Genomic DNA, 24,340 nt, shown 5'->3' with positions numbered 1-24,340 from the left:
AAAGCCCCTCTGAAAACAAATGTTTGTTTGTTTTCCTTTCTCCTTATCAGACCCATTCTGGTTAATGCAGATTCAGGATTAAACTGGCAATCATCCATTGTTCACATCTGCTCCTCTTTAGCCCACAGCTACCTTTTCTTAGAAAAGATGTTCATTAAGTTTTTATTTTGATTTGTTTTTAAACTGTCACAAAGACTGGCTCCCATTTCTAAACATTTATCCATAATCTATATTTTTTATGTTTTTTTTTTTTTTTATCCTGACAGCTCATTTGGACACGTTTCTTGAAATAACATTTTAAAGAGGATTTTCCTCTACCTGATGTAAAGAAAAGATATTTGCCTAATAAAGAAAATGGCATTTAAATGATTTTATTGTATGTGTTGTCGGAAAATTTGTATCTTTCTTCTATTATATATTAATATTCATATTTACTCACTATAAAAGTTTTCACTCAGTCTGTTTTTCTCTCAAGGCCACACATTTCTCTCCAGGCTGGTGTTTGTAGACCGGACATAGCTTCTTCCCATAACAAACCAGATTCTTTCTCAAGGTTTATTCATAACATGTTACTGTTAACCAAAGTGTCTGTAATTTGTTTTGACTCTGACTGCTTTCCATTGTTGTAAGTAGGGGGGGAAGAACGCTGCCCAGATCAGAACAGAGCAGAATGCTGCGCCATGAAGGCTTCATGATGACTGTTCTCTCTTTGCAAAGATTATTAATAAATGTGCAGACTGAGTGAAATCCATCGATCTCCGTTTATTTAACCAGGATGAATAGTTGAATACTTTTTTCCCACAACAGTATGTTTCGATTTTTTTTACTGAAAAATATTCTGCAGTTAGACTGAAAATGTGTCATGTTTTGACACATCAACAAATTAGAATAAAAAGTTTCATTACATATATATATATATATATATATATATATATATATATATATATATATATATATATATATATATATATATATATATATATATATATAAACTTATTAGGAATTAAATACAGCTGATATCAATTTAAAATGCAAAAAATGTAGGAATGTTTGATATATTGTGTTGAAATGTTTTAGCCCAAACTGTCATGGAGAAGAATGCTTACTTGTTGATTTTCTTTTGTGCCAAATACGCTGATTCACAATAGTATAGATGCATCTTAATGGAAAGTTTTGTGGAAGGAAAAACTAGAGTCGAAAATATGCTTATGGGATAATTGGGCGAAAAACTGCTGGATATCTTGTATTAAGCCACTTCTGAAGCAGAGGTTACATCAGGAAATAGGCTCAGAAAAAAAGACTGGATTGCTTTATCCTGATCTAAATCCTTGCCTAGGACTGCAAATAGATAACAATGGACATAAAGTTAAAGTTTAATATAATCTGAGCAATCAAGACGAAGAGAAAAATATATTGGAAAAATGCAATTCTACTGAATCCATACAGTATGAGTTTAAGGTTTTGAGGTATTTTTTCATATTTATTGGGATTTTTGGGACTCAAATTTCAGATTTTTTTTTTTTATGGTAAAAAAAAAAAAATCAGAATTCTGGGATTAAAGTCAGAATTCTGACTTTTTTCCCATGGGACAGCATTAGGGTCACTGGAAAAAACTATAACGTTTTTTTATTTTTTATTTTGAGTTTAATATGGGGGGGGGGGGGGGGGGGGGGAATTCTGAGATTAAAGTCTGAATTCTGACTTTTTTCCCATGGGACAGCATTAGGGTCACTGGAAAAACTATAACGTTTTTTATTTTGAGTTTAATATGGAACAAAAAATCAGAATTCTGAGATTAAACTGACTTTAATCTCAAATTTCAGATTTTTTTTTTTTTATGGTAAAAAAAAAAAACAGAATTCTGACTTTTTTTTCCATGGGAGAGCATTAGGGTCACTGGAAAAAAGATAAAGAAAAAAAAAAAGTTTTCTTATTTTGAGTTTAATATGGGGAAAAAAAAAATCTGAATTCTGAGATTAAAGTCTGAATTCTGGGTTTAAAGTCTGAATTCTGACTTTTTTCCCATGGGACAGCATTAGGGCCACTGGAAAAAACTATAACGTTTTTTTTTATTTTGAGTTTAATATGGGAAAAAAAAAATCAGAATTCTGAGATTAAAGTCTGAATTCTGACTTTTTTCCCATGGGACAGCATTAGGGCCACTGGAAAAAACTATAACGTTTTTTTTTATTTTGAGTTTAATATGGGAAAAAAAAAAATCAGAATTCTGAGATTAAAGTCTGAATTCTGGGTTTAAAGTCTGAATTTTTTCCATGGGAGAGCATTAGGGTCACTGGAAAAAAGATTTAAAAAAAAGTTTTTTTATTTTGAGTTTAATATGGGAAAAAAAAAATCTGAATTCTGAGATTAAAGCCAGAATTCTGGCCTTTTGTCCATCTTAAATAAAATAAAAACTCTGTCAACTTTTAAAATTTTTTTATCCAATGGCCTCATCCTCTTCTGCAACTAATAAACCTACTTGCAATCATTTTTTTTGTACTAATTTAACAAACAATAAACATTTGGTTTCCTGTTATGCAGGACTGTGATCATCCATCACATGTAAATAAATGTTGTTATGGACCAAAACAAACAACATGAATATGCAACGCACAAATAAAAATAAATGATTGACATGCATGACGTATTTCAGTTTATAACCATTTATAAATATGTTCTTTTTTTAATACATAGTTGGGACTGTACATGTTACAATCAGTTATCATGAGATAAAAACACATTCTTTTTTAACATTTTTAATGAAACTTTTTTTTTTTTTTTTATCACAGCGATCTGAAAGCTCACATTTACAGACAAGAGAACTCTGCTCAGCAAGCAAATACGTTAACCTAAAATAAAGGAAATCTGGTACTCGTCTGGAGCGGCTGAAGGAAAATGAGGACAGTTCAGGGACAGCAGTGATCTCCTTATCTGAATCCTGATACCGTATCACACACTGCTATACATGTTTCTGCTGGAGATTCATAGAAAGAATAGAACATGCGTCGAACTATTTACAGCAAACTAATTTACACGTACAGCTCAAAGTCGATTCCCACAGCTGGATAGAGTAGGGTAGTTTCTGACCTCCATTTCTACTTTTCCAAAATATACCAATAATCTCTTATTCCTCCTCTTTGACTTCAAATATGGAGTTTCTGGAAAAATAATCCCAAGCTCTATCATTATAATTACTCCATTTCAGCAGATTTAATATTTTTCCACATTTGTGCATTAAAGAAGCTGCTTTAACAGATCGGTTTTAGTTTGCAGAAGGTGAAACATAATTTGACCTAAAACTAACCCACTCACCCACAGATCCCAGCTGGACCGATCGCAGTATCTAAACCCTTATATACAACTTGTGCTAGAAAGTCTATACATCCTCGCCAGTTTTTAAAAACGTATATTTTCTCCTCTTACCATCAATCACAACCGGTTGAAAAAAAATGATACAGTAATGTTATCTATATGACAGTCTGGCTGCACGCACACCCACGCTCTCCAAATTCAACAAGCGCAACAAACCAAAAGTAGGTAAAATATATAAAGTGCACCCTTAGTTCAGAATGTAAGACGCATTCTTAAAGCAGAACTGGCTGGAAAAGAATAGAAATAAAAAAAAAGCAGAAGGGGGGGTGTAACTACTAGGGGGTGGTGGAGGAAAAGCATTTGCTTGCTTGTCGCCGTTGAGCACAAACCCGTCATTAGGTCAAGGGAGGGACAGAACCAAGCTTCAATGACTTTATGTATAACCAGTGATCCTAACTGGTTATTAATGATCAACCAAGAAGTTTTATTGCAGTCAGAGCTGATTTTTTTTTCTGTTTTACAAACTACAGAAAAGTATGGGGATCAATAACCTGTTAAAAGTCGGAGACAAGGAGAAATCTGTTCAAAACATTTAGACTTATGTCACAAAAATCAAACTGATTAGTTGGAGGGGAAATAGAAACTAAATAAAAGCTGTAATATCCTGGTGCCATAAGCGTGTGCACCCCACTGCAAAAACAATCTAGAAATAAGTAAAGATTTCTTAAATTAAGTGTATTTACCCTTAATTTGAGTAGATAAGTAAGAGGATTTTCCAATGGAATGAGTATTTTTACTCTTAAAATAAGATAATTAGATAAAATTCACTTGAAATAAGAAAATGCAATAGTTTTTTTTCTTATTTTAAATGTAAATTGTCTTGTTACATTGGCAAAGTGTCTCACTTACCTCCTCAATTCAAGAAAAAATGCACTTATTTTAAGAAAAATTGACTTAAGATTAACATTTTTTGCAGATACTTCCCTGGAATATCTGCTTCAGTTTGCAAAACTCACTGCAGCTGAGTTCATTTATTCTAAATGTGTTTAACCCTTTATAGGGAAAGTTATCGTTTTTGATGACTTGCATCCTCCTTACAAATGGATCCCCCCCACCCGTCTACATGGTTGTACAACTTATTTTGGCATTTGAACCAATTAGATGAATGTAAATTAATTTACCTGCTGTAAATTAAGTTAAAAAAATAAGTTAACAATTCAAGAAAAAAAGGTAAGAAGCTAATTGAAAAGTTGAAAAGTTAATAAGCCTAGTTAACAATTATGTTCAGGTCAGGCCACTATCAGCATTAATGTCTGTAAGGTTATGGTGTATCAAAAAGAAAAATGTGTTTCTTTTATTCTGAGTGTTTTTCATATATTTCTTATAGAAGTATAATAAATTTAATTGCACTGTACTTGTGACAGTGTGAAAAAAAAAAGATATAAAGAGGTTAAAGATGATCTTCATACACCTGGGAGATTTAGATTCAAAATAATTTGCCTTCCAACCAAAATGAAATATTTGTTTACTTTTATTTATATTTTATTACAAAACAGAAATGCTATTTAGACCCTTCAAAATAACCGTTACTACACTTCCTGATACGTATAACATTAAGTTCCTTTGTATATATTTGACCATCTTATTCTAAGTTTCTGTTGTATTTTGATGGTTTATATCTCTCTAATCTTTAGTTAAATCTATCGATGTTTTAGCATTCGAGATTTTGGCTGAGGTGCTCTAAAATATTAATACTTTCAGTTAAAAACAGGATTAAATAGGGACAAATCGATTGTCAAAAAATCAAATCCTCTTGCCTCGGGTGGAGGACTGAGGATTTGCACAAGAAAATGAGAAAAATTAAAGTTAGTAAAAATCAAAGGATGGCTTTAACCGTCAGTCTGCCAGGGGTATGAAGGGAATGTCCCATAAGTCCTTCCAAAGAAACACCAAGGCCTGGACTGGATAAATAATCTAGAAATAAGTAGGAATTTCTTAAATTTAGTCTATTTACGCTTATTTTGAGTAGGTAAATGAGATGATTTGCCAACTAAATGAGTATTTTTACTCTTAAAATAAGATATTTAGATAAAATGCACTTGAAATAAGACAACGCAACTGCGTTTTCTTCTTTAACACTGCAAAAATGATCTCAAAATTAGTAAAAATGTCTTAAATTAAGGGTATTTACCCTTAATTTGAACAGGTAAATAAGATGATTTGCCAATGGAATTAGTGTTTTTACTCTCAAAATAAGCTATATAGATATTTTGCACTTGAAATAAGACAATGCAATTGTTTTTTTCTTGTTTTAAGTGTAAATTGTCTTGTTCCATTGGCAAAGTGTCTCACTTAAATCCTTAATTAAAGAAAAAATGCACTTATTTTAAGAAAAAATGACTTATTTAGATTTCATTTTTTGCAGTGTAAATGTAACTTGTCAGGTTCCATTGGCAAAAAATGCCTTTTACCTGCTCAATTCAAGAACAAATGCGCTTATTTTAAGAAAAAATGACCTATCTAGATTTAAAACCTATTCAGGATTTATGCTACTTCATCTTTTTGTCCACAATCTGTGATGTGGGATTGTGTTTCTTTAGAGGGAACTGGGTTTCTTTTTGTAAAGATAAAAATATCAACCCGCCAAAATAAAAGCTGGTTGGGGTGCTGCTCTGGTGTGGAGGTAGAGCGAGTGACTCATACACCGGCTGTCGCAGGTTTGATTCCCGGTCCTGCTGACCTGCTGAATGTCTCTCCCCTCTTTTGTAACTTTCCTGTCTACATACTTTCAAAAATACCAAAATAAAGGCCAAAATAAAAGCTTGTTCAAACCCTAAATCTTTAGATATTTGGTAGAAAGCTGGAGATAAGTACTTATTTTTAGCATCACAATCAATCAAACACTGGAAAAGGATCTAAAAATAAGTAGAAATGTCTTAAATTAAGTGTATTTACCCTTAATTTGAGTAGGTAAATGAGATAGTTTGCCAATGGAATGAGTATTTTTGCTCTTAAAATAAGAAAATTAGATAAAATGCACCTGAAATAAGACAATGCAATTGTGTTTTCTTATTGTAAGTGTGAATTGTCTTGTTCCATTGGCAAAAAATTTCTTTTACCTACTAAATCCAAGAACAAATACACTTATTTTAAGAAAAAACAACTTATCTAGATTTCGATTTTTTTCCAGCGAAGCTATCAAAGAAATAAACTTTCTGGCCAGACTCCAGAACCGCGTAAAAGAGACGTCCAAAATCTGCCAGAACGTTCAGAAATGGGCGATACCAAGATGACTTAACTGATTAAAAAAAGTATAACTCTAGGGTCTACTGGAAAAACGATCTAGAAATGAATAAAAATTTCTTAAATTAAGTGTATTTACCCTTAATTTGAGTAGGTAAATGAGATAGTTTGCCAATGGAATGAGTATTTTTAGTCTTAAAATAAGATAATTAGATAATATGCACTTGAAATAAGACAATGGAATTGTGTTTTCTTATTTTAAGTGTAAATTGTCCTGTTCCATTGGAAAAATGTCTCTTTTACCTCCTTAATCCAAGAACAAATGCACTTATTTTAAAAAAAATGACTTATTTAGATTTCAATTTTTCCCAGTGACATGTGTAACCAGGTTATTAAACTTTTCTTAGTTTTCATAATTTCCCTCCAAAAGATTTTGTTTTGTTGATTTATGCAAGATGCCAGTAAGAACGTTCAAATGTTTAAAAAAAATCCATGTGACAAAATTTACCCTGACATTAAAAAGACTGTCTTTAATTTCTTTTTTTATTTATTTACTAATTATGCAGAGATTTTAAATATGTTCTTTGATCATTTTAGTAACCGTTAATGAATTTATTAAAAAATGATCAATGTTTGGGTGAATACTGATCATCCTTTTTATTTATTTTTATTTATGTCTGAATAAAAATAAATACTTAAAACTGGAACTGTCTCTAACTGATCATTTTAGGACCTTCCAAAGAGATTAAATTCATATTTTTAAAACAAAATGTCTGTAGTTTAATAAAGCTGCATGTTTTCTTTTAAAAATATTGACGTATCAAAGCTTGTCTGTACCTTATTTCTCCACATTGGTTCGTTTTTCCACGTCCACGTGACTAGCAGTGTGACACAGTAGCAGGGCTAACAGAATAACATCTTAAAATGCAAACTATTCTTTGATTTATTTTCTATGTACAATATATAACTTAATTATAAATATTGTCATTTTTCTCTAAGCACTGAGTCGTAGAGCCTTTTCGCTTTTTCGGCAATGTACAGTATTGAACAGATAATATTGTAGTACATAGAATATAGCCTACACAGCAACCTTGGTTAAGAGCACACTTTGAAAGAACTGAAGATGAGCAGAGAGTCTGATGAGGAGCACGCTCACTCTTCCAGTCCCATCTGGGCCGGTCACTTGTGGTCGCTTTGTGCCACCAAGCCTTGGAAATGCATCGGTCAAAGAAAGAGATGAGAACCGAGACGCTTTCTGTCGATCAGCCTGTGTGCAGTTTATGAAGATGAAATGATCACTTTAGTATCAGTCAGCTTTTTTTCAGATAGGATTGCGTCTAAAAGCCTAAATGCGGTTTCCTCCCTTTGACTGGAGTTGTCTCTTATGAGTTCTTCTGTTTTTCCATGACACATACACAGATCACATGTCACATTTGTTTTTTGTTTTTTAGATGAATATTTTTCCAACCTCTCTTCTGCTGACGCACCAAGTCCAAACTGTCCACTCACACGTTCGACTCCACAAATGGTCTCTTTGGTTTGATGGGGGAGCTGGGGCCTTGGGTCCGGGAGTCACGTGACAGCTGGCGGTACATGTTGTCCTGGTAGGCCTGTGCCACTGGCAGAGTCCTCGCCACCTTCACGTCGGGGTAGGTGGGCACCTGGCTGACCCGTTCCAGGATATCGCCGCTGCCACGAGAGCCGTTGGTCAACTTTCCCAGTGAGGAGGGCTGAGGCTGGGAGTAGTAGTCCTCCTCCAGAAGGTGCCCGTTTTGGGCGTTGTTGGTCTTGTTGTAGTAGGCGATGTTGCCAAGAGATGCCGGGGGACTGTAGGTGGAGCCCTGCTGGACTAGCTGCCCGGGGGAGGTGGGACTAATAGCAGCATCCATGGAGGTCATGGGCCTGGACCGTCCAGGCTGATGCAGGTACTGTTGAGTCCGAGCGGTCTTGTCAATGATCCCCATGAAAGGCGTATTCCTGGACCGAGTGGTTTCGCCTTGATACAGACCGCCGCTCTGGGAAGGGGAGATCGGGGATATGTCGTCACAGGCTCGCTCGTACGTCGCTTGTAAGGGTATCTCCATCTGCTGGATGGATGCGGAGGGCCTGAAGGCCTGGGCTAGGTTGGAAGTGGATCCGGCTGAGATGTTGTTGCTAGAGGGAGAGAATCGCAGGCCTACACTCTGAGAATGGATGAGAGGCCTGGGGGTGGGCACGTGCTGTTTCATCTCGGTAGTATTGGCACTCACGGGGCGTCTCACCATGTGGGGGTTCTCAGGAGAGCCCAGTTGACAGGGAGGCATAGCGTTGGCACGCTCCAGTACGTGTTCAGAGACTGGGTAGTAGGCAGCAGACTGGCTGCGGCTTATCTGAGGTGTCTGGCTGTAGCGGATGCCACCCGGGCCCCCGCTGCTGGCGCGGTAGGCAGAGGAGGGGCGCTGGGGTAGCTCCTCTTTCAACAGGTTTGACTCCATGACCCCTCCTCGGCCACCGTGCTGACAGAGGGCCCCAGAGCTGTGGCTAGCCTGAACCTGGGGCATGGACCGTCCGTCTAGGGACGGCTGGTACACCAGGCGGCTCTCCACGTCCACTGAGCCCCCCTGATAGCGACCACCGATGGAGTGGCCCATCGGACCACTAAAGCTGTTGCCCAAGACGTTGGGCTGGTTTGTGCGGACGATTTGGGCGATAGAGGGTTGGAGGCGGAGGCCTTGGGCTTGGTGATGCTGAGAGGATAGAGACGCTTGTGAGGTCAGCTGGAATGAGCGCTGGCTGCTCATCTTGGAAAGGGGGGATTTGGGTCGGCCGGGTAGCTGCTCTGTCTGGTAACGCACAGGAGACCCAGACTGGGACCTGTACAAGCAAACGCTCTCTAAAGGTGGACTAGCTCTGTACTGAGCGGCCCGACGTAACGGGGAAGGCGGAGGGCTCTGGTGATCCATGCCCTGGCCTCCGCTGCCCATTGGAGGTGGGCTATAGCGGTAGGACTGTTGGTGCACTGGGGAAGGGTGTGGGGGGCTATGTCGGTAGTGGGAGTTTTGATGTGTTGGAGAGAGGGAGGGCGATGGGGGCTGGTATGAGCCTCGAGTTGGGGAGGACATGGAAGAGGAGGTTGGGAGGTATTCATAAGGCTGGCCCATGGGTGATCCACCAGCTAAATACATCTGATCTTGGTGTGTGGGTGAAAGTGGCGGGCTCTGTATGATGGGAAGACTTGACTGGTTTGTGAGAGAGTCTGGAGGAGGCAGTGCCAAAGACATGGCCTCCAGCTCCTGCTCCAGGTAGTCCTCGTCCTCGAACAGGTCCTGGACGGGCTCCATGTCCTCCAGCCGGGGCTCAGGTGGAGGGGGAAGGGGAATGGATAGGGACAAGGACTCCTCCTCCTCAGGGGGAGGTGTAGGTGGAGGGGAGGGCGGAGGCTCCAGCTCAAGGTCCTGCTGGTGGTGTTCTTCCTGGCTGAGCTGATGGCATTCCTCCTCCACCCTCTGCAGTAACCGCTGAATTTCCCTGTTATTGGGACATAACTTTATGGCTTCATTCAGGTCCTCTAAGGCTTCAGGAAATTGTCTGGAAACAGAAAAAAAAATGTTTTAGAGAAAAGGTCAGCGGCAGACATAGTGAGTACCAATACACAGAAGAAAAAAAGGGACGTTGCTTAAACAAGAATCAGGATCAAAGATCATCAGGATTAATAGGAACAAAGTGCAAAAAACTGTTTTGATAAAAAAAAAAAAAAAGTTATATCTGAGATTAGATTAATCTAGGAAAGTTTTTCGTTGACAGGTGTGGTCCCACATCCACCAGATGCAACCAACCAGCGGCTCCATTAGTTGCATTGGATGTGCTTGGGATAAAACCCCACATATGGCGGAGATTTTTCATTGCATATTTAAAATGAGTAGAGAATCTTAAAAAGATATGTGGGTGGAAGCTTGGTTGGGTATGGAAACAAATCGTTACCATATTTCAAAGCATTTTCAAAAATGCTTTTTCATTTTAAGAATGTGGCTGCATTGTTTGACTCATAAATGAAATTAGTAATCAATAATCCTGTTTGCATTTTCATTTTCTTCTTTAACACCGCTCATACTTTTACTTAATTAAAATGAAAAAGAAAAAGACATTTGGGATGTATTTTTCAAAATGTACCCCAGAAAATACATACCAAAATTCAATTTGAAATGTAAAATTTGAAAATGAAAAAGCATTTTCAGAAATGCTTTTTCATTTTAAGAATGTGGCTGCATTACTTGACTCATAAATGAAATTAGTAATCAATCATCCTATTTGCATTTGACTGCACATTTTATGCCATAATCAAAGAGAAAACACAGCGGAGTAAAAGGTTGAGTTGTGTTAAAGAAGAAAATGAAAATGCAAACAGAATAATTGATTACTAATTTCATTTATGAGTCAAACAATGCTGCCACATTCATAAAATGAAAAAGCATTTCTGGAAAGGCTTTTTCATTTGAAATATGGTAACGATTTGCTTCCACAGTCGGGTGGTTTCAGTTAAAGTGGTTATGCCATCTAGTGGCAGAATGAGGAACCTATCAATATCTGTAATGTGATTGCTGAGGATCTCAACCGTGAAACCTGGTGTGGTTAAATACTAAATTTAAGTTTCCACAGTGAGTCTCTATAGTTAACCGAACACATCTTGAGCTTCAGAAAGATGTCAAACGCTCCTGCACTAAAGGGCATAATAGTGACGATGCTGCGTGAACGGTCTATTGATGGCTCCCTTAAATCGGCTGTTGGGGAATCCTGATATAATTCGTAGTGGCTGGAGGTGAATATATAGCCTCGTGAGACCATCCTGATCTCGCGAACTTTCAAGGTTTCACTCGCTAATCAGTCTGGAGACTCTCCGTTGAAGAAAATTTGGAGCCGTTCACCAAACGAACGTCCAATCAGCGTTGGCTTTGAGGCGGGTTGAGGTGTGACGCAACGAGAAGCGCGACAGTTCAGTCTAAAGAACATGGCGGCTTCAGCCGATGAAGCTAGCGTTAGCGTGGCTATCGAGCAAGTTTTATCGGAATTACAGAGTATTTCTTCACTGAAAGAAGAGCAAAACACTGCTCTGGAGGCTTTTCTCAGAGGAAAAGATGTTTCGGCAAGAGTTTGATCTATCAATTGGCTCCTCTTCGTCGTCGCTCTGTTAGTACGTCATATGCTTCGTTGATCTGATTGGTTTATTTGGCCCGTCTATCACCAACATAGGCCAATCAGCTAACCAGTATTTTCGCCCCTTCCCAAAATTACTTCTACGGAAGGTTTCCAGATGGATATGCGGAGCAAATCCATCTGACGGAGTCAGGTTAGCGAATATAAAGCAGTTTTTAGATTTTCGGTTAAAAAAACAATGCAAGAGTATGAAATTGAGCGTTTTTCACCAGCAGCTTTGGAAATTGTAAGCTAATGTAGGCATTACGTAGGTATAGTTGGTCCTTTTTTGTTTCATTCGGCACAGGAAACCTGCAGCATGTGGGTTGGTTTGCAGCAACGCTTCCAAACCCTGCTTAACATCAAATTAAAGGACATTTCAAGGTCGGGTTTGGGACCACGTTTCCCAAATTTAAGCACTGCAGTAAGGAGTATTAACCTACTGACATAGCTGAATATGTAATCTAAAAACAACTTTAATAAAATAGAAATTTAATTTAGAAAACAAGCGTCACTTGGAAATTGTTGGATGGGGATAAAAAAAAAAGAAAGCGGACTGTATACTGTATACATTATATACATATATATGTATATAATGAGAAAAAAACAAAAGATATACATTTCTTGAAGTCTCATATAACCTTCAAATACTCACTGACGCCATCTAGTGGTATATAAATTAATATTCAACAAAAGAAAATCAGTCAGGTCTACCTATCTTTATTATGGAAAATTACAAACTGGAAGATGATTATCTAAATAGATTAGCACACTGTCAATAGCACCCTGCTTATGTGAGGAGGTCCAAGTGAAACTGGGTGTGATAAAAATTAAGATTTAAAAGCCTGAAGTGCTTTGGTAAGACTTAAAGGAATAGTACACCCAAAACATGATTAGCCTTCATTTTCTACTCACCCCCATGCTGAACAACACTCTGGAGTACTTTTTTGATATCTCAAATCTGGATAGTCTGCCGGCTTCCGTAGGCTCGTGAACGCGCATGTGCGCGCTTTCAGGAAATCCTATACACTACTGTTTATGCTCTAAAAACATTCTAAATGACTTCGTTTCGAGTAAATTCTGGATGCTACCCACTCAGGAAACTTGGAATACATTGGACGAGCAGTATGGAGGAATATTGACACGTTTTTTGTGGACTTTTATGGACCTTTCTGTCTCGGGCACCATAGACCTCCATTATTTGAATGTCAGCAGACAGCAAGAAGCCTCCCAGATCTCCAGATGCATTTGAGATATCAAAAAAGTACTCCAGAGTGTTGTTCAGCATGGGGGTGAGTAGAAAATGAAGGCTAATCATGTTTTGGGTGTACTTTTCCTTTAAGGGAGAAATCTGAGCAAATTGTTGCAGGAAAAGTTGCAGTCAACAGCAAACAAAGACGACTATAAAAATGCCTTTGACAACTACTTAGCAAACATTGCATTCTTTTTGTAGGCATGGCATTAAGCGACTAGTGGATGACACAACTTCATAAGTAGTTCACCAGGGAAGGTTGCACACATGCATTTAGTGCTGCAATGCACATGCATCACTGTCTGGGGGACACAAACATGAAGAGCCAAACAAAACCGAAGTCAGCAGTCATTAAAATGTGTGACTGCACCCCCCCAAAGAAGAAATTCAAGGGCTTTCAAGGATTAGTGTCCTGTCATGGCGGCTTTCAGTAATTTTCTGAGGAACTTACTCTTTTTTTTTTTATTTATCTTTTTAATTCACAAACTTTAAAGGAGTTGAAACCTGTTGGAACCGTAGCGCAGAAACCTGAATGGAGCTGCATTAAAACCTCAGGAGAGAAACCATTTCTAAATATTAATGAAGTGGCAGCTTGGACCTATTAGAAGGCAGCTAAGACTCTTCCAGGCTTAATTATTCACAGGAGTCATTAAAAGTAGCTTGCTGTGTTTAAAAGGAAGAAACCACTTGTCCTATTTGTCTCGTTGAACCATTTAAATTGTTGTTTGATTTGTTGAAAGCAAACAGCTGCTGGTTGGTTAGTATTTGCTCTTAAGGGGGAATAACATTAGGTGGAAATGCAACTAAAGCAAAGAAACTTGAGTGCATGTAAAAAATGGTTTATTTCTAGGTACAAATGAAATCAGGAAGGAACAAAAAGGGTAAGAAATGAAGAAGGGTCGAACTGCCATGGGTGAAGGGAAAGAGTGAAGAGTTATAGCAGATTAACTCTTGATCTTCAGAGGGATAAAAAGTTGTTACCTGCTGCTGCGTTTGGCGCGCGCTCGGGCGTAGTAAGCCTCGTACGATTTTGGTTTCAGTTCAAGTGCCTTGGTAGCAAATTCCTCAGCCATCCCAAAGTCCTACAAAGATTGAAAGGCATTAAAAAAATGTGTTTAACCACATTAAAACAAGAACTTACAGCATTAAAACAAGAACTTACAGCATTAAAACAAGAACTTACAACATTAAAACAAGAACTTACAGCATTAAAACAAGAACTTACAGCATTAAAACAAGAACTTACAGCATTAAAACAAGAACTTACAACATTAAAACAAGAACTTACAACATTAAAACAAGAACTTACAGCATTAAAACAAGAACTTACAGCATTAAAACAAGAACTTACAGCATTAAAACAAGAACTTACAGCATTAAAACAAGAACTTACAGCATTAAAACAAGAACTTACAGCATTAAAACAAGAACTTACAGCATTAAAACAAGAACTTACAGCATTAAAACAAGAACTTACAGCATTAAAACAAGAACTTACAACATTAAAACAAGAACTTACAGCATTAAAACAAGAACTTACAGCATTAAAACAAGAACTTACAGCATTAAAACAAGAACTTACAGCATTAAAACAAGAACTTACAGCATTAAAACAAGAACTTACAGCATTAAAACAAGAACTTACAGCATTAAAACAAGAACTTACAGCATTAAAACAAGAACTTACAGCATTAAAACAAGAACTTACAGCATTAAAACAAGAACTTACAGCATTAAAACAAGAACTTACAGCATTAAAACAAGAACTTACAACATTAAAACAAGAACTTACAACATTAAAACAAGAACTTACAACATTAAAACAAGAACTTACAGCATTAAAACAAGAACTTACAACATTAAAACAAGAACTTACAGCATTAAAACAAGAACTTACAGCATTAAAACAAGAACTTACAGCATTAAAACAAGAACTTACAGCATTAAAACAAGAACTTACAGCATTAAAACAAGAACTTACAGCATTAAAACAAGAACTTACAGCATTAAAACAAGAACTTACAACATTAAAACAAGAACTTACAGCATTAAAACAAGAACTTACAACATTAAAACAAGAACTTACAACATTAAAACAAGAACTTACAGCATTAAAACAAGAACTTACAGTATTAAAACAAGAACTTACAACATTAAAACAAGAACTTACAGCATTAAAACAAGAACTTACAACATTAAAACAAGAACTTACAGCATTAAAACAAGAACTTACAGCATTAAAACAAGAACTTACAACATTAAAACAAGAACTTACAACATTAAAACAAGAACTTACAACATTAAAACAAGAACTTACAACATTAAAACAAGAACTTACAACATTAAAACAAGAACTTACAACATTAAAACAAGAACTTACAACATTAAAACAAGAACTTACAGCATTAAAACAAGAACTTACAGCATTAAAACAAGAACTTACAACATTAAAACAAGAACTTACAGCATTAAAACAAGAACTTACAACATTAAAACAAGAACTTACAGCATTAAAACAAGAACTTACAACATTAAAACAAGAACTTACAGCATTAAAACAAGAACTTACAGCATTAAAACAAGAACTTACAGCATTAAAACAAGAACTTACAACATTAAAACAAGAACTTACAACATTAAAACAAGAACTTACAGCATTAAAACAAGAACTTACAGCATTAAAACAAGAACTTACAACATTAAAACAAGAACTTACAACATTAAAACAAGAACTTACAGCATTAAAACAAGAACTTACAGCATTAAAACAAGAACTTACAACATTAAAACAAGAACTTACAGCATTAAAACAAGAACTTACAACATTAAAACAAGAACTTACAGCATTAAAACAAGAACTTACAGCATTAAAACAAGAACTTACAACATTAAAACAAGAACTTACAGCATTAAAACAAGAACTTACAACATTAAAACAAGAACTTACAACATTAAAACAAGAACTTACAACATTAAAACAAGAACTTACAGCATTAAAACAAGAACTTACAACATTAAAACAAGAACTTACAACATTAAAACAAGAACTTACAGCATTAAAACAAGAACTTACAGCATTAAAACAAGAACTTACAGCATTAAAACAAGAACTTACAACATTAAAACAAGAACTTACAACATTAAAACAAGAACTTACAGCATTAAAACAAGAACTTACAGCATTAAAACAAGAACTTACAACATTAAAACAAGAACTTACAGCATTAAAACAAGAACTTACAACATTAAAACAAGAACTTACAGCATTAAAACAAGAACTTACAGCATTAAAACAAGAACTTACAACATTAAAACAAGAACTTACAACATTAAAACAAGAACTTACAACATTAAAACAAGAACTTACAGCATTAAAACAAGAACTTACAACATTAAAACAAGAACTTACAGCATTAAAACAAGAACTTACAACATTAAAACAAGAACTTACAACATTAAAACAAGAACTTACAACATTAAAACAAGAACTTACAACATTAAAACAAGAACTTACAACATTAAAACAAGAACTTACAACATTAAAACAAGAACTTACAACATTAAAACAAGAACTTACAAAATTAGAACAAGAACTTACAACATTAAAACAAGAACTTACAGCATTAAAACAAGAACTTACAACATTAAAACAAGAACTTACAGCATTAAAACAAGAACTTACAACATTAAAACAAGAACTTACAACATTAAAACAAGAACTTACAACATTAAAACAAGAACTTACAGGGAGATGAGCATTAATAATTCCCTCACTTACATTCATTTTCCTCCGACATCGGGACAGGTTGAGGAACAGCGACACTTTCAGTTCCCTGAATGACTTGAGGTCCTCGCTAAAGCCTTCGCGCGGAAACTTTTTGAGAGCGTACTGGTAACGTTGAGTTGCCTCCTTCACCTTCCCTTTCTGTTAGAGGAAAAAAAATATTCTAACATTTGGAGATGGATCAGAAAAAACATGAATGACTGCATGGTGAACTTGCTGTCTTCTCACCTTGTAGAAACTGTCCCCCTCCTCGATGAGCTTGCTGAGTAAGATGATCATGATGTCTGGTTTGGAGGTGGCCATGGCCCACGTAGCTGGACCTGCAGGAGAAAAGAGGGAGCGGATTTAAATAAAAACACAGTGAGGAGGACACAAAGTAAAATAACCTTCATGAGACAGGCGAGTTTAACTGGGAGACGCATCACAGAACACAGTAACATCACAGGAATCAGGACAACATTAAAAAATGGGGAACGGAAGAGAGAAAACAGGCAATTAAATGGAGAGGAACGATAAAAAAAAACTGCTCTAAAACCTCCATGTGACGTCGCTTTGAGACCTCAGGACACAGCTGGAACTATTTGCAAATGTTGGACCATTAACAAAGGATATCACCTCAAAAAAGCCCAATCAAACAACTGCAATCGTCTTTTTTATGTGATGCATTAAACATCTGCAAATAGAACCGGGATCAGGGAAACTTAACAGAATAAATCAAATCATTCTTTTGTATTCCAGTCATAACAGTTTTGTAAGGGGGACTTTTTTTCCAGCATAAGAGAATGCTGGTTCTCATATTCAAAAGATAAAACCCCCCAAACTGGAAAAAATGATCTAGAAATAAGTAAAAATGTCTTGAATTATGTGTATTTACCCTTAATTTGAGTAGGTAAATAGGATAGTTTGCCATTGGAATTAGTATTTTTAGTTCTAAAATAAGATAATTAGAAAATATACACTTGATAAGTAATTTCTTTTTCCTATTTTAAATGTAAATTGTCTTGTTCCATTGGCAAATAGTCTCACTTACCTCCTCAATTCAAGAAGAGGTGCACTTAATTTAAGAAAAAATGACTTATTTAGATTTTAATTTTTTGCAGTGCAAACAATCAACCCATCAGACTGGTTTGTAGCTAAAATCCAAACTAGTGCATCGTGTTTGTGCAAAAGCAGTTCTTGACAGGTACGGACACCAGGAGATTAAAACTACATACAAACTTGCACAAATAAACATACGGAAGAGGATTAGGGCAACTGAAAAAATAAAAAAAAGTTAACTGATTTTTAAATTTTATTTCAGTATAATATGAGAAAAAAGTTAGAATTCTGAGATTAAAGTCAGAATTCTGACTTTTTTCTTCTGACTTTTCTCTCAGAATTTTGACTTTTTTCTCTCCAATTTCTGACTTTAATCTAAGAATTCTGAATTTTTATCTACCAATTCTGACTTTAAGAATTTTGACTTTTTCTCTCCCAATTCTGAATTTAATCTCAGAATTCTGACTTTTTATCTCCCAATTCTGACTTTAAGAATTCTGACTTTTTATCTCCCAATTCTGACTTTAATCTAAGAATTTTGACTTTTTCTCTCCCATTTCTGACTTTAATCTAAGAATTCTGACTTTTTCTCTCCCATTTCTGACTTTAATCTAAGAATTCTGACTTTTTCTCTCCCAATTCTGACTTTAAGAATTCTGACTTTTTCTCTCCCAATTCTGACTTTAAGAATTCTGACTTTTTCTATCCCAATTCTGACTTTAAGAATTCTGACTTTTTCTCTCCCAATTCTGACTTTAATCTAAGAATTTTGACTTTTTCTCTCCCATTTCTGACTTTAATCTAAGAATTTTGACTTTTTCTCTCCCAATTCTGAATTTAATCTCAGAATTCTGACTTTTTCTCTCCCAATTCTGAATTTAATCTCAGAATTTTGACTTTTTCTCTCCCAATTCTGAATTTAATCTCAGAATTCTGACTTTTTCTCTCCCAATTCTGACTTTAAGAATTCTGACTTTTTCTCTCCCAATTCTGACTTTAAGAATTTTGACTTTTTCTCTCCCATTTCTGACTTTAATCTAAGAATTTTGACTTTTTCTCTCCCATTTCTGACTTTAATCTCAGAATTCTGACTTTTTTCTTCTGACTTTTCTCTCAGAATTTTGACTTTTTTCTCTCCAATTTCTGACTTTAATCTAAGAATTCTGAATTTTTATCTACCAATTCTGACTTTAAGAATTTTGACTTTTTCTCTCCCAATTCTGAATTTAATCTCAGAATTCTGACTTTTTATCTCCCAATTCTGACTTTAAGAATTCTGACTTTTTATCTCCCAATTCTGACTTTAATCTAAGAATTTTGACTTTTTCTCTCCCATTTCTGACTTTAATCTAAGAATTCTGACTTTTTCTCTCCCATTTCTGACTTTAATCTAAGAATTCTGACTTTTTCTCTCCCAATTCTGACTTTAAGAATTCTGACTTTTTCTCTCCCAATTCTGACTTTAAGAATTCTGACTTTTTCTATCCCAATTCTGACTTTAAGAATTCTGACTTTTTCTCTCCCAATTCTGACTTTAATCTAAGAATTTTGACTTTTTCTCTCCCATTTCTGACTTTAATCTAAGAATTTTGACTTTTTCTCTCCCAATTCTGAATTTAATCTCAGAATTCTGACTTTTTCTCTCCCAATTCTGAATTTAATCTCAGAATTTTGACTTTTTCTCTCCCAATTCTGAATTTAATCTCAGAATTCTGACTTTTTCTCTCCCAATTCTGACTTTAAGAATTCTGACTTTTTCTCTCCCAATTCTGACTTTAAGAATTTTGACTTTTTCTCTCCCATTTCTGACTTTAATCTAAGAATTTTGACTTTTTCTCTCCCATTTCTGACTTTAATCTCAGAATTCTGACTTTTTTCTTCTGACTTTTCTCTCAGAATTTTGACTTTTTTCTCTCCAATTTCTGACTTTAATCTAAGAATTCTGAATTTTTATCTACCAATTCTGACTTTAAGAATTTTGACTTTTTCTCTCCCAATTCTGAATTTAATCTCAGAATTCTGACTTTTTATCTCCCAATTCTGACTTTAAGAATTCTGACTTTTTATCTCCCAATTCTGACTTTAATCTAAGAATTTTGACTTTTTCTCTCCCATTTCTGACTTTAATCTAAGAATTCTGACTTTTTCTCTCCCATTTCTGACTTTAATCTAAGAATTCTGACTTTTTCTCTCCCAATTCTGACTTTAAGAATTCTGACTTTTTCTCTCCCAATTCTGACTTTAAGAATTCTGACTTTTTCTCTCCCAATTCTGACTTTAATCTAAGAATTTTGACTTTTTCTCTCCCATTTCTGACTTTAATCTAAGAATTTTGACTTTTTCTCTCCCAATTCTGAATTTAATCTCAGAATTCTGACTTTTTCTCTCCCAATTCTGAATTTAATCTCAGAATTTTGACTTTTTCTCTCCCAATTCTGAATTTAATCTCAGAATTCTGACTTTTTCTCTCCCAATTCTGACTTTAAGAATTCTGACTTTTTCTCTCCCAATTCCGACTTTAAGAATTCTGACTTTTTCTCTCCCAATTCTGACTTTAAGAATTTTGACTTTTTCTCTCCCATTTCTGACTTTAATCTAAGAATTTTGACTTTTTCTCTCCCATTTCTGACTTTAATCTCAGAATTCTGACTGAATTCCGACAGCTAACAAACATGTTAGCATCAAGCTGTAGCCATGTTTGTTTTAGAGACTAGCTCTCTTGTGTTAATAACCTTCTGCTCTTCCATTAATGAAATGGCATCACCGGGGACCCTCCGGCACAAAAAAGTCGCCTAATTCTGTAATTTTCCACCAATGTGTTCCTGTTCCTCCCAAACAACTCACATCTTTGTCAGAGAAGCTGAGTGCTCCCACATCTCTTCCTTCATGGTGCCCATCAACATTAAGATCCAAGATTCTGAGAAAAAAAGTCAGAATTCTGAAATTAAAGTAAAAATTCTGACTTTTTTCCCCATATTAACTTGAAACGATATTTAAAAATCAGTTAAGTTTTTGTAGTTCTTCAGTGGCCCTAATCCTCTTCCATACAAACATGGTGCTGATCTGGTGAACAGAACAAAGCAAGCAAAGGTGATGTGAAGTCTTTCTGGAGGTTTTTACTGTCCACTCAGCTGCAGGTTGAAGGAGAAATGCTGCTGAAACAGCCTGGCTAACAAAGAAACCATGGATGGGTAAGGGGTACCAATGCAGTCTACAAACACATGCACGTTGGAAAATAAAAATAAAAAAATCACTTCCACATTAGCAGTAATTTCAGGCATGCGTTTTTGGTGTGATGTTGCAGGCTGGAGGCCGGGCATGCTTTAATCGAACCACCTTGGCGTTAGCATCTACCTCTAGACAATCCAGAGAGCGCCACTGTCACTGCTAATACCTTTGCATGTTATTATTTGTCAGTTTGAGAAGGGTTTGGGTAGCTAAGCTCGCCTGCTGACACTTAGGACCACACAGACAACACAGAGAGAGGAGATAGAGCTGTCAAAATGCCTGGTAGGGTGAGAGGTCGACAGCCTTGGCTTTACCTCGGGGCCGACTGGGCAGCGTCTGACATCCTGGCGCCGGTGAAAGAGGTGGAGTGGAGGTAAGAGTGAGGTGGTAGAGGGTGAGTGGGTGGGGCGGAATCGCCGGAGAAGAAACAGTGGCGTGGGAGCGCAAAAAAAGAGCAAGAGGAAAGAGATACAGCGGGTGGGTGAAAGAGAAGGAGAGGTGGTGGTGGATGTGGTGGAAGAGAGGTGAGAGAAGGAACACAAGCAGCAGTGAGAAGCGAAGGAGGTAAGTGCCTCAGCAAAAATAAAAACAGATACAGAAAAGAAAACACCGCAGGCGCTAATCACAACCCGTCTCTGCGTTACTGCAGAGGAATGGAGAACGAGGATGTGACTGAGAGCGCAGAGAGCGACGGAGACAAACAGGCGCTGAGAGGAAATGATAGAAAGAGGAAAGCCAAAATGAAGAGCGGTACAGCTGAATCGTTAAAAAGAAAGAGAGCTCTAAATAGGTGGAGAGAGGCAGCAGTAAAGGGGGGCAGGTTCTGCTAACGGAGACGCCTGCTTACCACAGAAAACAGCAAACAGAAAGGAGCTTTTTTTTTTTTAAACCCCCAGATCTTTGTCAGTTTTCTCTAGTTTTTTATTGTAGAAATGGATGGAAAAGGCTGTAGAAATGCTCAATGAGTCATGACCTTTTATCCTCTGATGCCACTAAATAAAATCAAACGCTTTAGGCAGCCTGCTTATTAGAGAAACTGAACAACCTAATTTCTCTGTACCTACAGCTTAGTCTAACAGCTCCACATGGTCAAAGAAAATCTGTCAGCAGACAATTTTCAAGTCTTGCCACAGATTCCCACTTAAATTCAGGTTTGGACTTTGACTAGGCCATTCTACACTGCAAAAACGATCTTGAAATAAGTAAAAATGTCTTAAATTAAGTGTATTTACCCTTAATTCGAGTAGGTAAATAAGATCACCTGCCAATGGAACGAGTATTTTTACTCTTAAAATAAGATAATTAGATAATATGCACTTGAAATAAGACAATGCAGTTGTTTTTTCTTATTTTAAATGTTATTTTTTGTTCCATTGGCAACGTGTCTCACTTACCTCCTCAATTCAAGAACAAATGCACTTAATTTAAGAATAATTGACTAATCTAGTTTTGGATTTTTTCCAGTGTAATACATCATTACACTGAAAAAACGATCTAGAAATTAGTAAAAATGTCTTAACTTAAGTGTATTTCTCCTGAATTTAAGTAGGTAAATGTCATAGTTTGCCAATGGAGTGAGTATTTTTACTCTTAAAATGAGATAATTAGATAATACGCACTTGAAATAAGACCTTGCAAGTTTGTTTTCTTATTCTAAGTGTAAATTGTCTTGTTCCTTTGGCAAAATGTCTCTTTTACCTCCTAAATCAAAGAACAAATGGACTCATTTAAAGAAAAGATGACTTATCTAGATTTCGATTTTTTCCAGTGTACGCCTTTTTCTAAACATCCTTCTGTTTTCCTTCCGGACCTGCAGCCTAGTATCAAACAGGTTTTCCCGGTTTAACCTTTATTTATCTCCACATCTTCCAGCCTTTTGTTCCTCATTAAAGAAGGTATGCCCACAGCATGACTATGCCACCATTGTGCTCAAAAAGTTGCTTAATCCCATTTTTTCCCAAGAAACCTACATTATTGCTTGGAATGTTTTTCATGATATCAAATATGCTGAATTCAACAAAACACTCCTTTCAAACCTCTCTTACCAATCTTGGCTCCTTTCTTGAGCAGGGCCACCACAACCGATGTGTTCCTGCAGCCCACCGCCCGGTCCAGAGGACGCATGCCGCTGTAGTCTACGTGCTCTATCATGGCCCCGTGGTCGACCAAGAACTGGACCTGGAGGGGAAAAAAAAAAAAAAATGGAATGTCAGGATGAACTGCGAAATACAGAAGATAATAAACGTATCAAAAAAGTATTTCTTGAGTCGTCTTCCATCCGTACCACGTCAGAGTCGCCGTAGAAGGCCGCCAGGTCAAGTGGGGTACGTCCGTTTTTGTCTGCGTGGTCAGTGGCGGCGCCGCTCTCCACCAGGTAGCGTACGACGGCCAGGTGCCCTTTCAGACAAGCCCAGCTCAGAGCCGTCAGGCCCTCTTTATCCATCAGGGACAGAGAAGCTCCTGGAAAAAGCAATGGCACATAATTTACAATCCCTCCTCGTTATTTTTGTCTGAGAAACTTTAACATTTTAATTTGGCTACAGTTAACTCAACTCTGGACATTTTTGTACTAAAATATAGAGAAACTAATCCACCAAGTGTTTCTGATGTCAGATGAAGATACATTTCATTGATTTAGTTTTAAATTAAGATTGTCCTACAATCCAGCAATCTCTTAGGTTCCAGTAACAGATTCCAAATGACTTTAAATATGTAGAAAAAGAAGGAACAAATATTTCTTATACTTTTATTCACTAATCAACAATTATTAATTGTCTTAACCACAATAATATTAACTAACATGTTTTCAACAATCTTTAAAAGTTAGTGAAATCCCTCAAACCAACCTCTAAATGTGAAAAACTTTCTCCAAAATTACATAAATTCACACTTTATTTTAATCTATAGAGCAAATCTTACAAATTATTATTATTTTTATTTCTTATAGTTACTGCAAACTAAAGTTAGCATCATGAAGCTAATGTTTTTCTTGTGTTTTGACACTTTACCTTGAGAGAGTAAAAACTCAACCGTTCCCAGATGTCCCTCTGAGGCTGCCATCATTAAAGGCGTGCGACCCTGCTTGTCGGCCATGTTGACGTCGGCTCCGTGATTCATAAGGAGGTCTACAATCTGCACAAACATTTGTTTAGAATATGTTATTCCATGATACGTGGATAGTTTAGGCAATTCTATAAAAATCTTTTTCTTTTTTCTATTCAACAATAGAAATATCAATAACAGAACAATGTGGATTCTCTATTGGAAGACATCTAGATAAAAAAAAACAACCAAAACCAAGAACATCTGATCAG

At 36.2% G+C, this 24,340-nt stretch overlaps 1 protein-coding gene across 12 annotated transcripts in view; it reads right to left on the bottom strand.

Annotated features, from left to right (window-relative positions):
• Nucleotides 1-7,991: 7,991 nt before the first annotated feature.
• The window catches only part of tanc2b (tetratricopeptide repeat, ankyrin repeat and coiled-coil containing 2b), a 251,316-nt gene continuing 234,967 nt past the window's right edge, over nucleotides 7,992-24,340 (bottom strand). For 7 of the 12 annotated variants that reach the window (XM_038296912.1, XM_038296913.1, XM_038296911.1 and 4 more), the window contains 8 exons: nucleotides 24,035-24,158; nucleotides 23,311-23,486; nucleotides 23,072-23,204; nucleotides 21,341-21,370; nucleotides 16,989-17,080; nucleotides 16,755-16,901; nucleotides 13,958-14,058; nucleotides 8,061-10,122 (listed from right to left, as the gene is read on the bottom strand). In XM_038296912.1, coding sequence (XP_038152840.1) covers nucleotides 8,061-10,122; nucleotides 13,958-14,058; nucleotides 16,755-16,901; nucleotides 16,989-17,080; nucleotides 21,341-21,370; nucleotides 23,072-23,204; nucleotides 23,311-23,486; nucleotides 24,035-24,158 — 2,865 coding nt within the window. Of the gene's footprint in view, nucleotides 10,123-13,957; nucleotides 14,059-16,754; nucleotides 16,902-16,988; nucleotides 17,081-21,340; nucleotides 21,371-23,071; nucleotides 23,205-23,310; nucleotides 23,487-24,034; nucleotides 24,159-24,340 lie in introns of all 12 variants that reach the window. The other 5 variants (XM_038296907.1, XM_038296909.1, XM_038296919.1 and 2 more) reach the window with 3 other exon arrangements.

Source organism: Cyprinodon tularosa, unplaced genomic scaffold (assembly GCF_016077235.1).
Source record: "Cyprinodon tularosa strain WSP-4 unplaced genomic scaffold, ASM1607723v1 ctg38, whole genome shotgun sequence".
NCBI lineage: Eukaryota > Metazoa > Chordata > Actinopteri > Cyprinodontiformes > Cyprinodontidae > Cyprinodon > Cyprinodon tularosa.
This window is presented reverse-complemented; position numbering and strand designations above follow the sequence as displayed.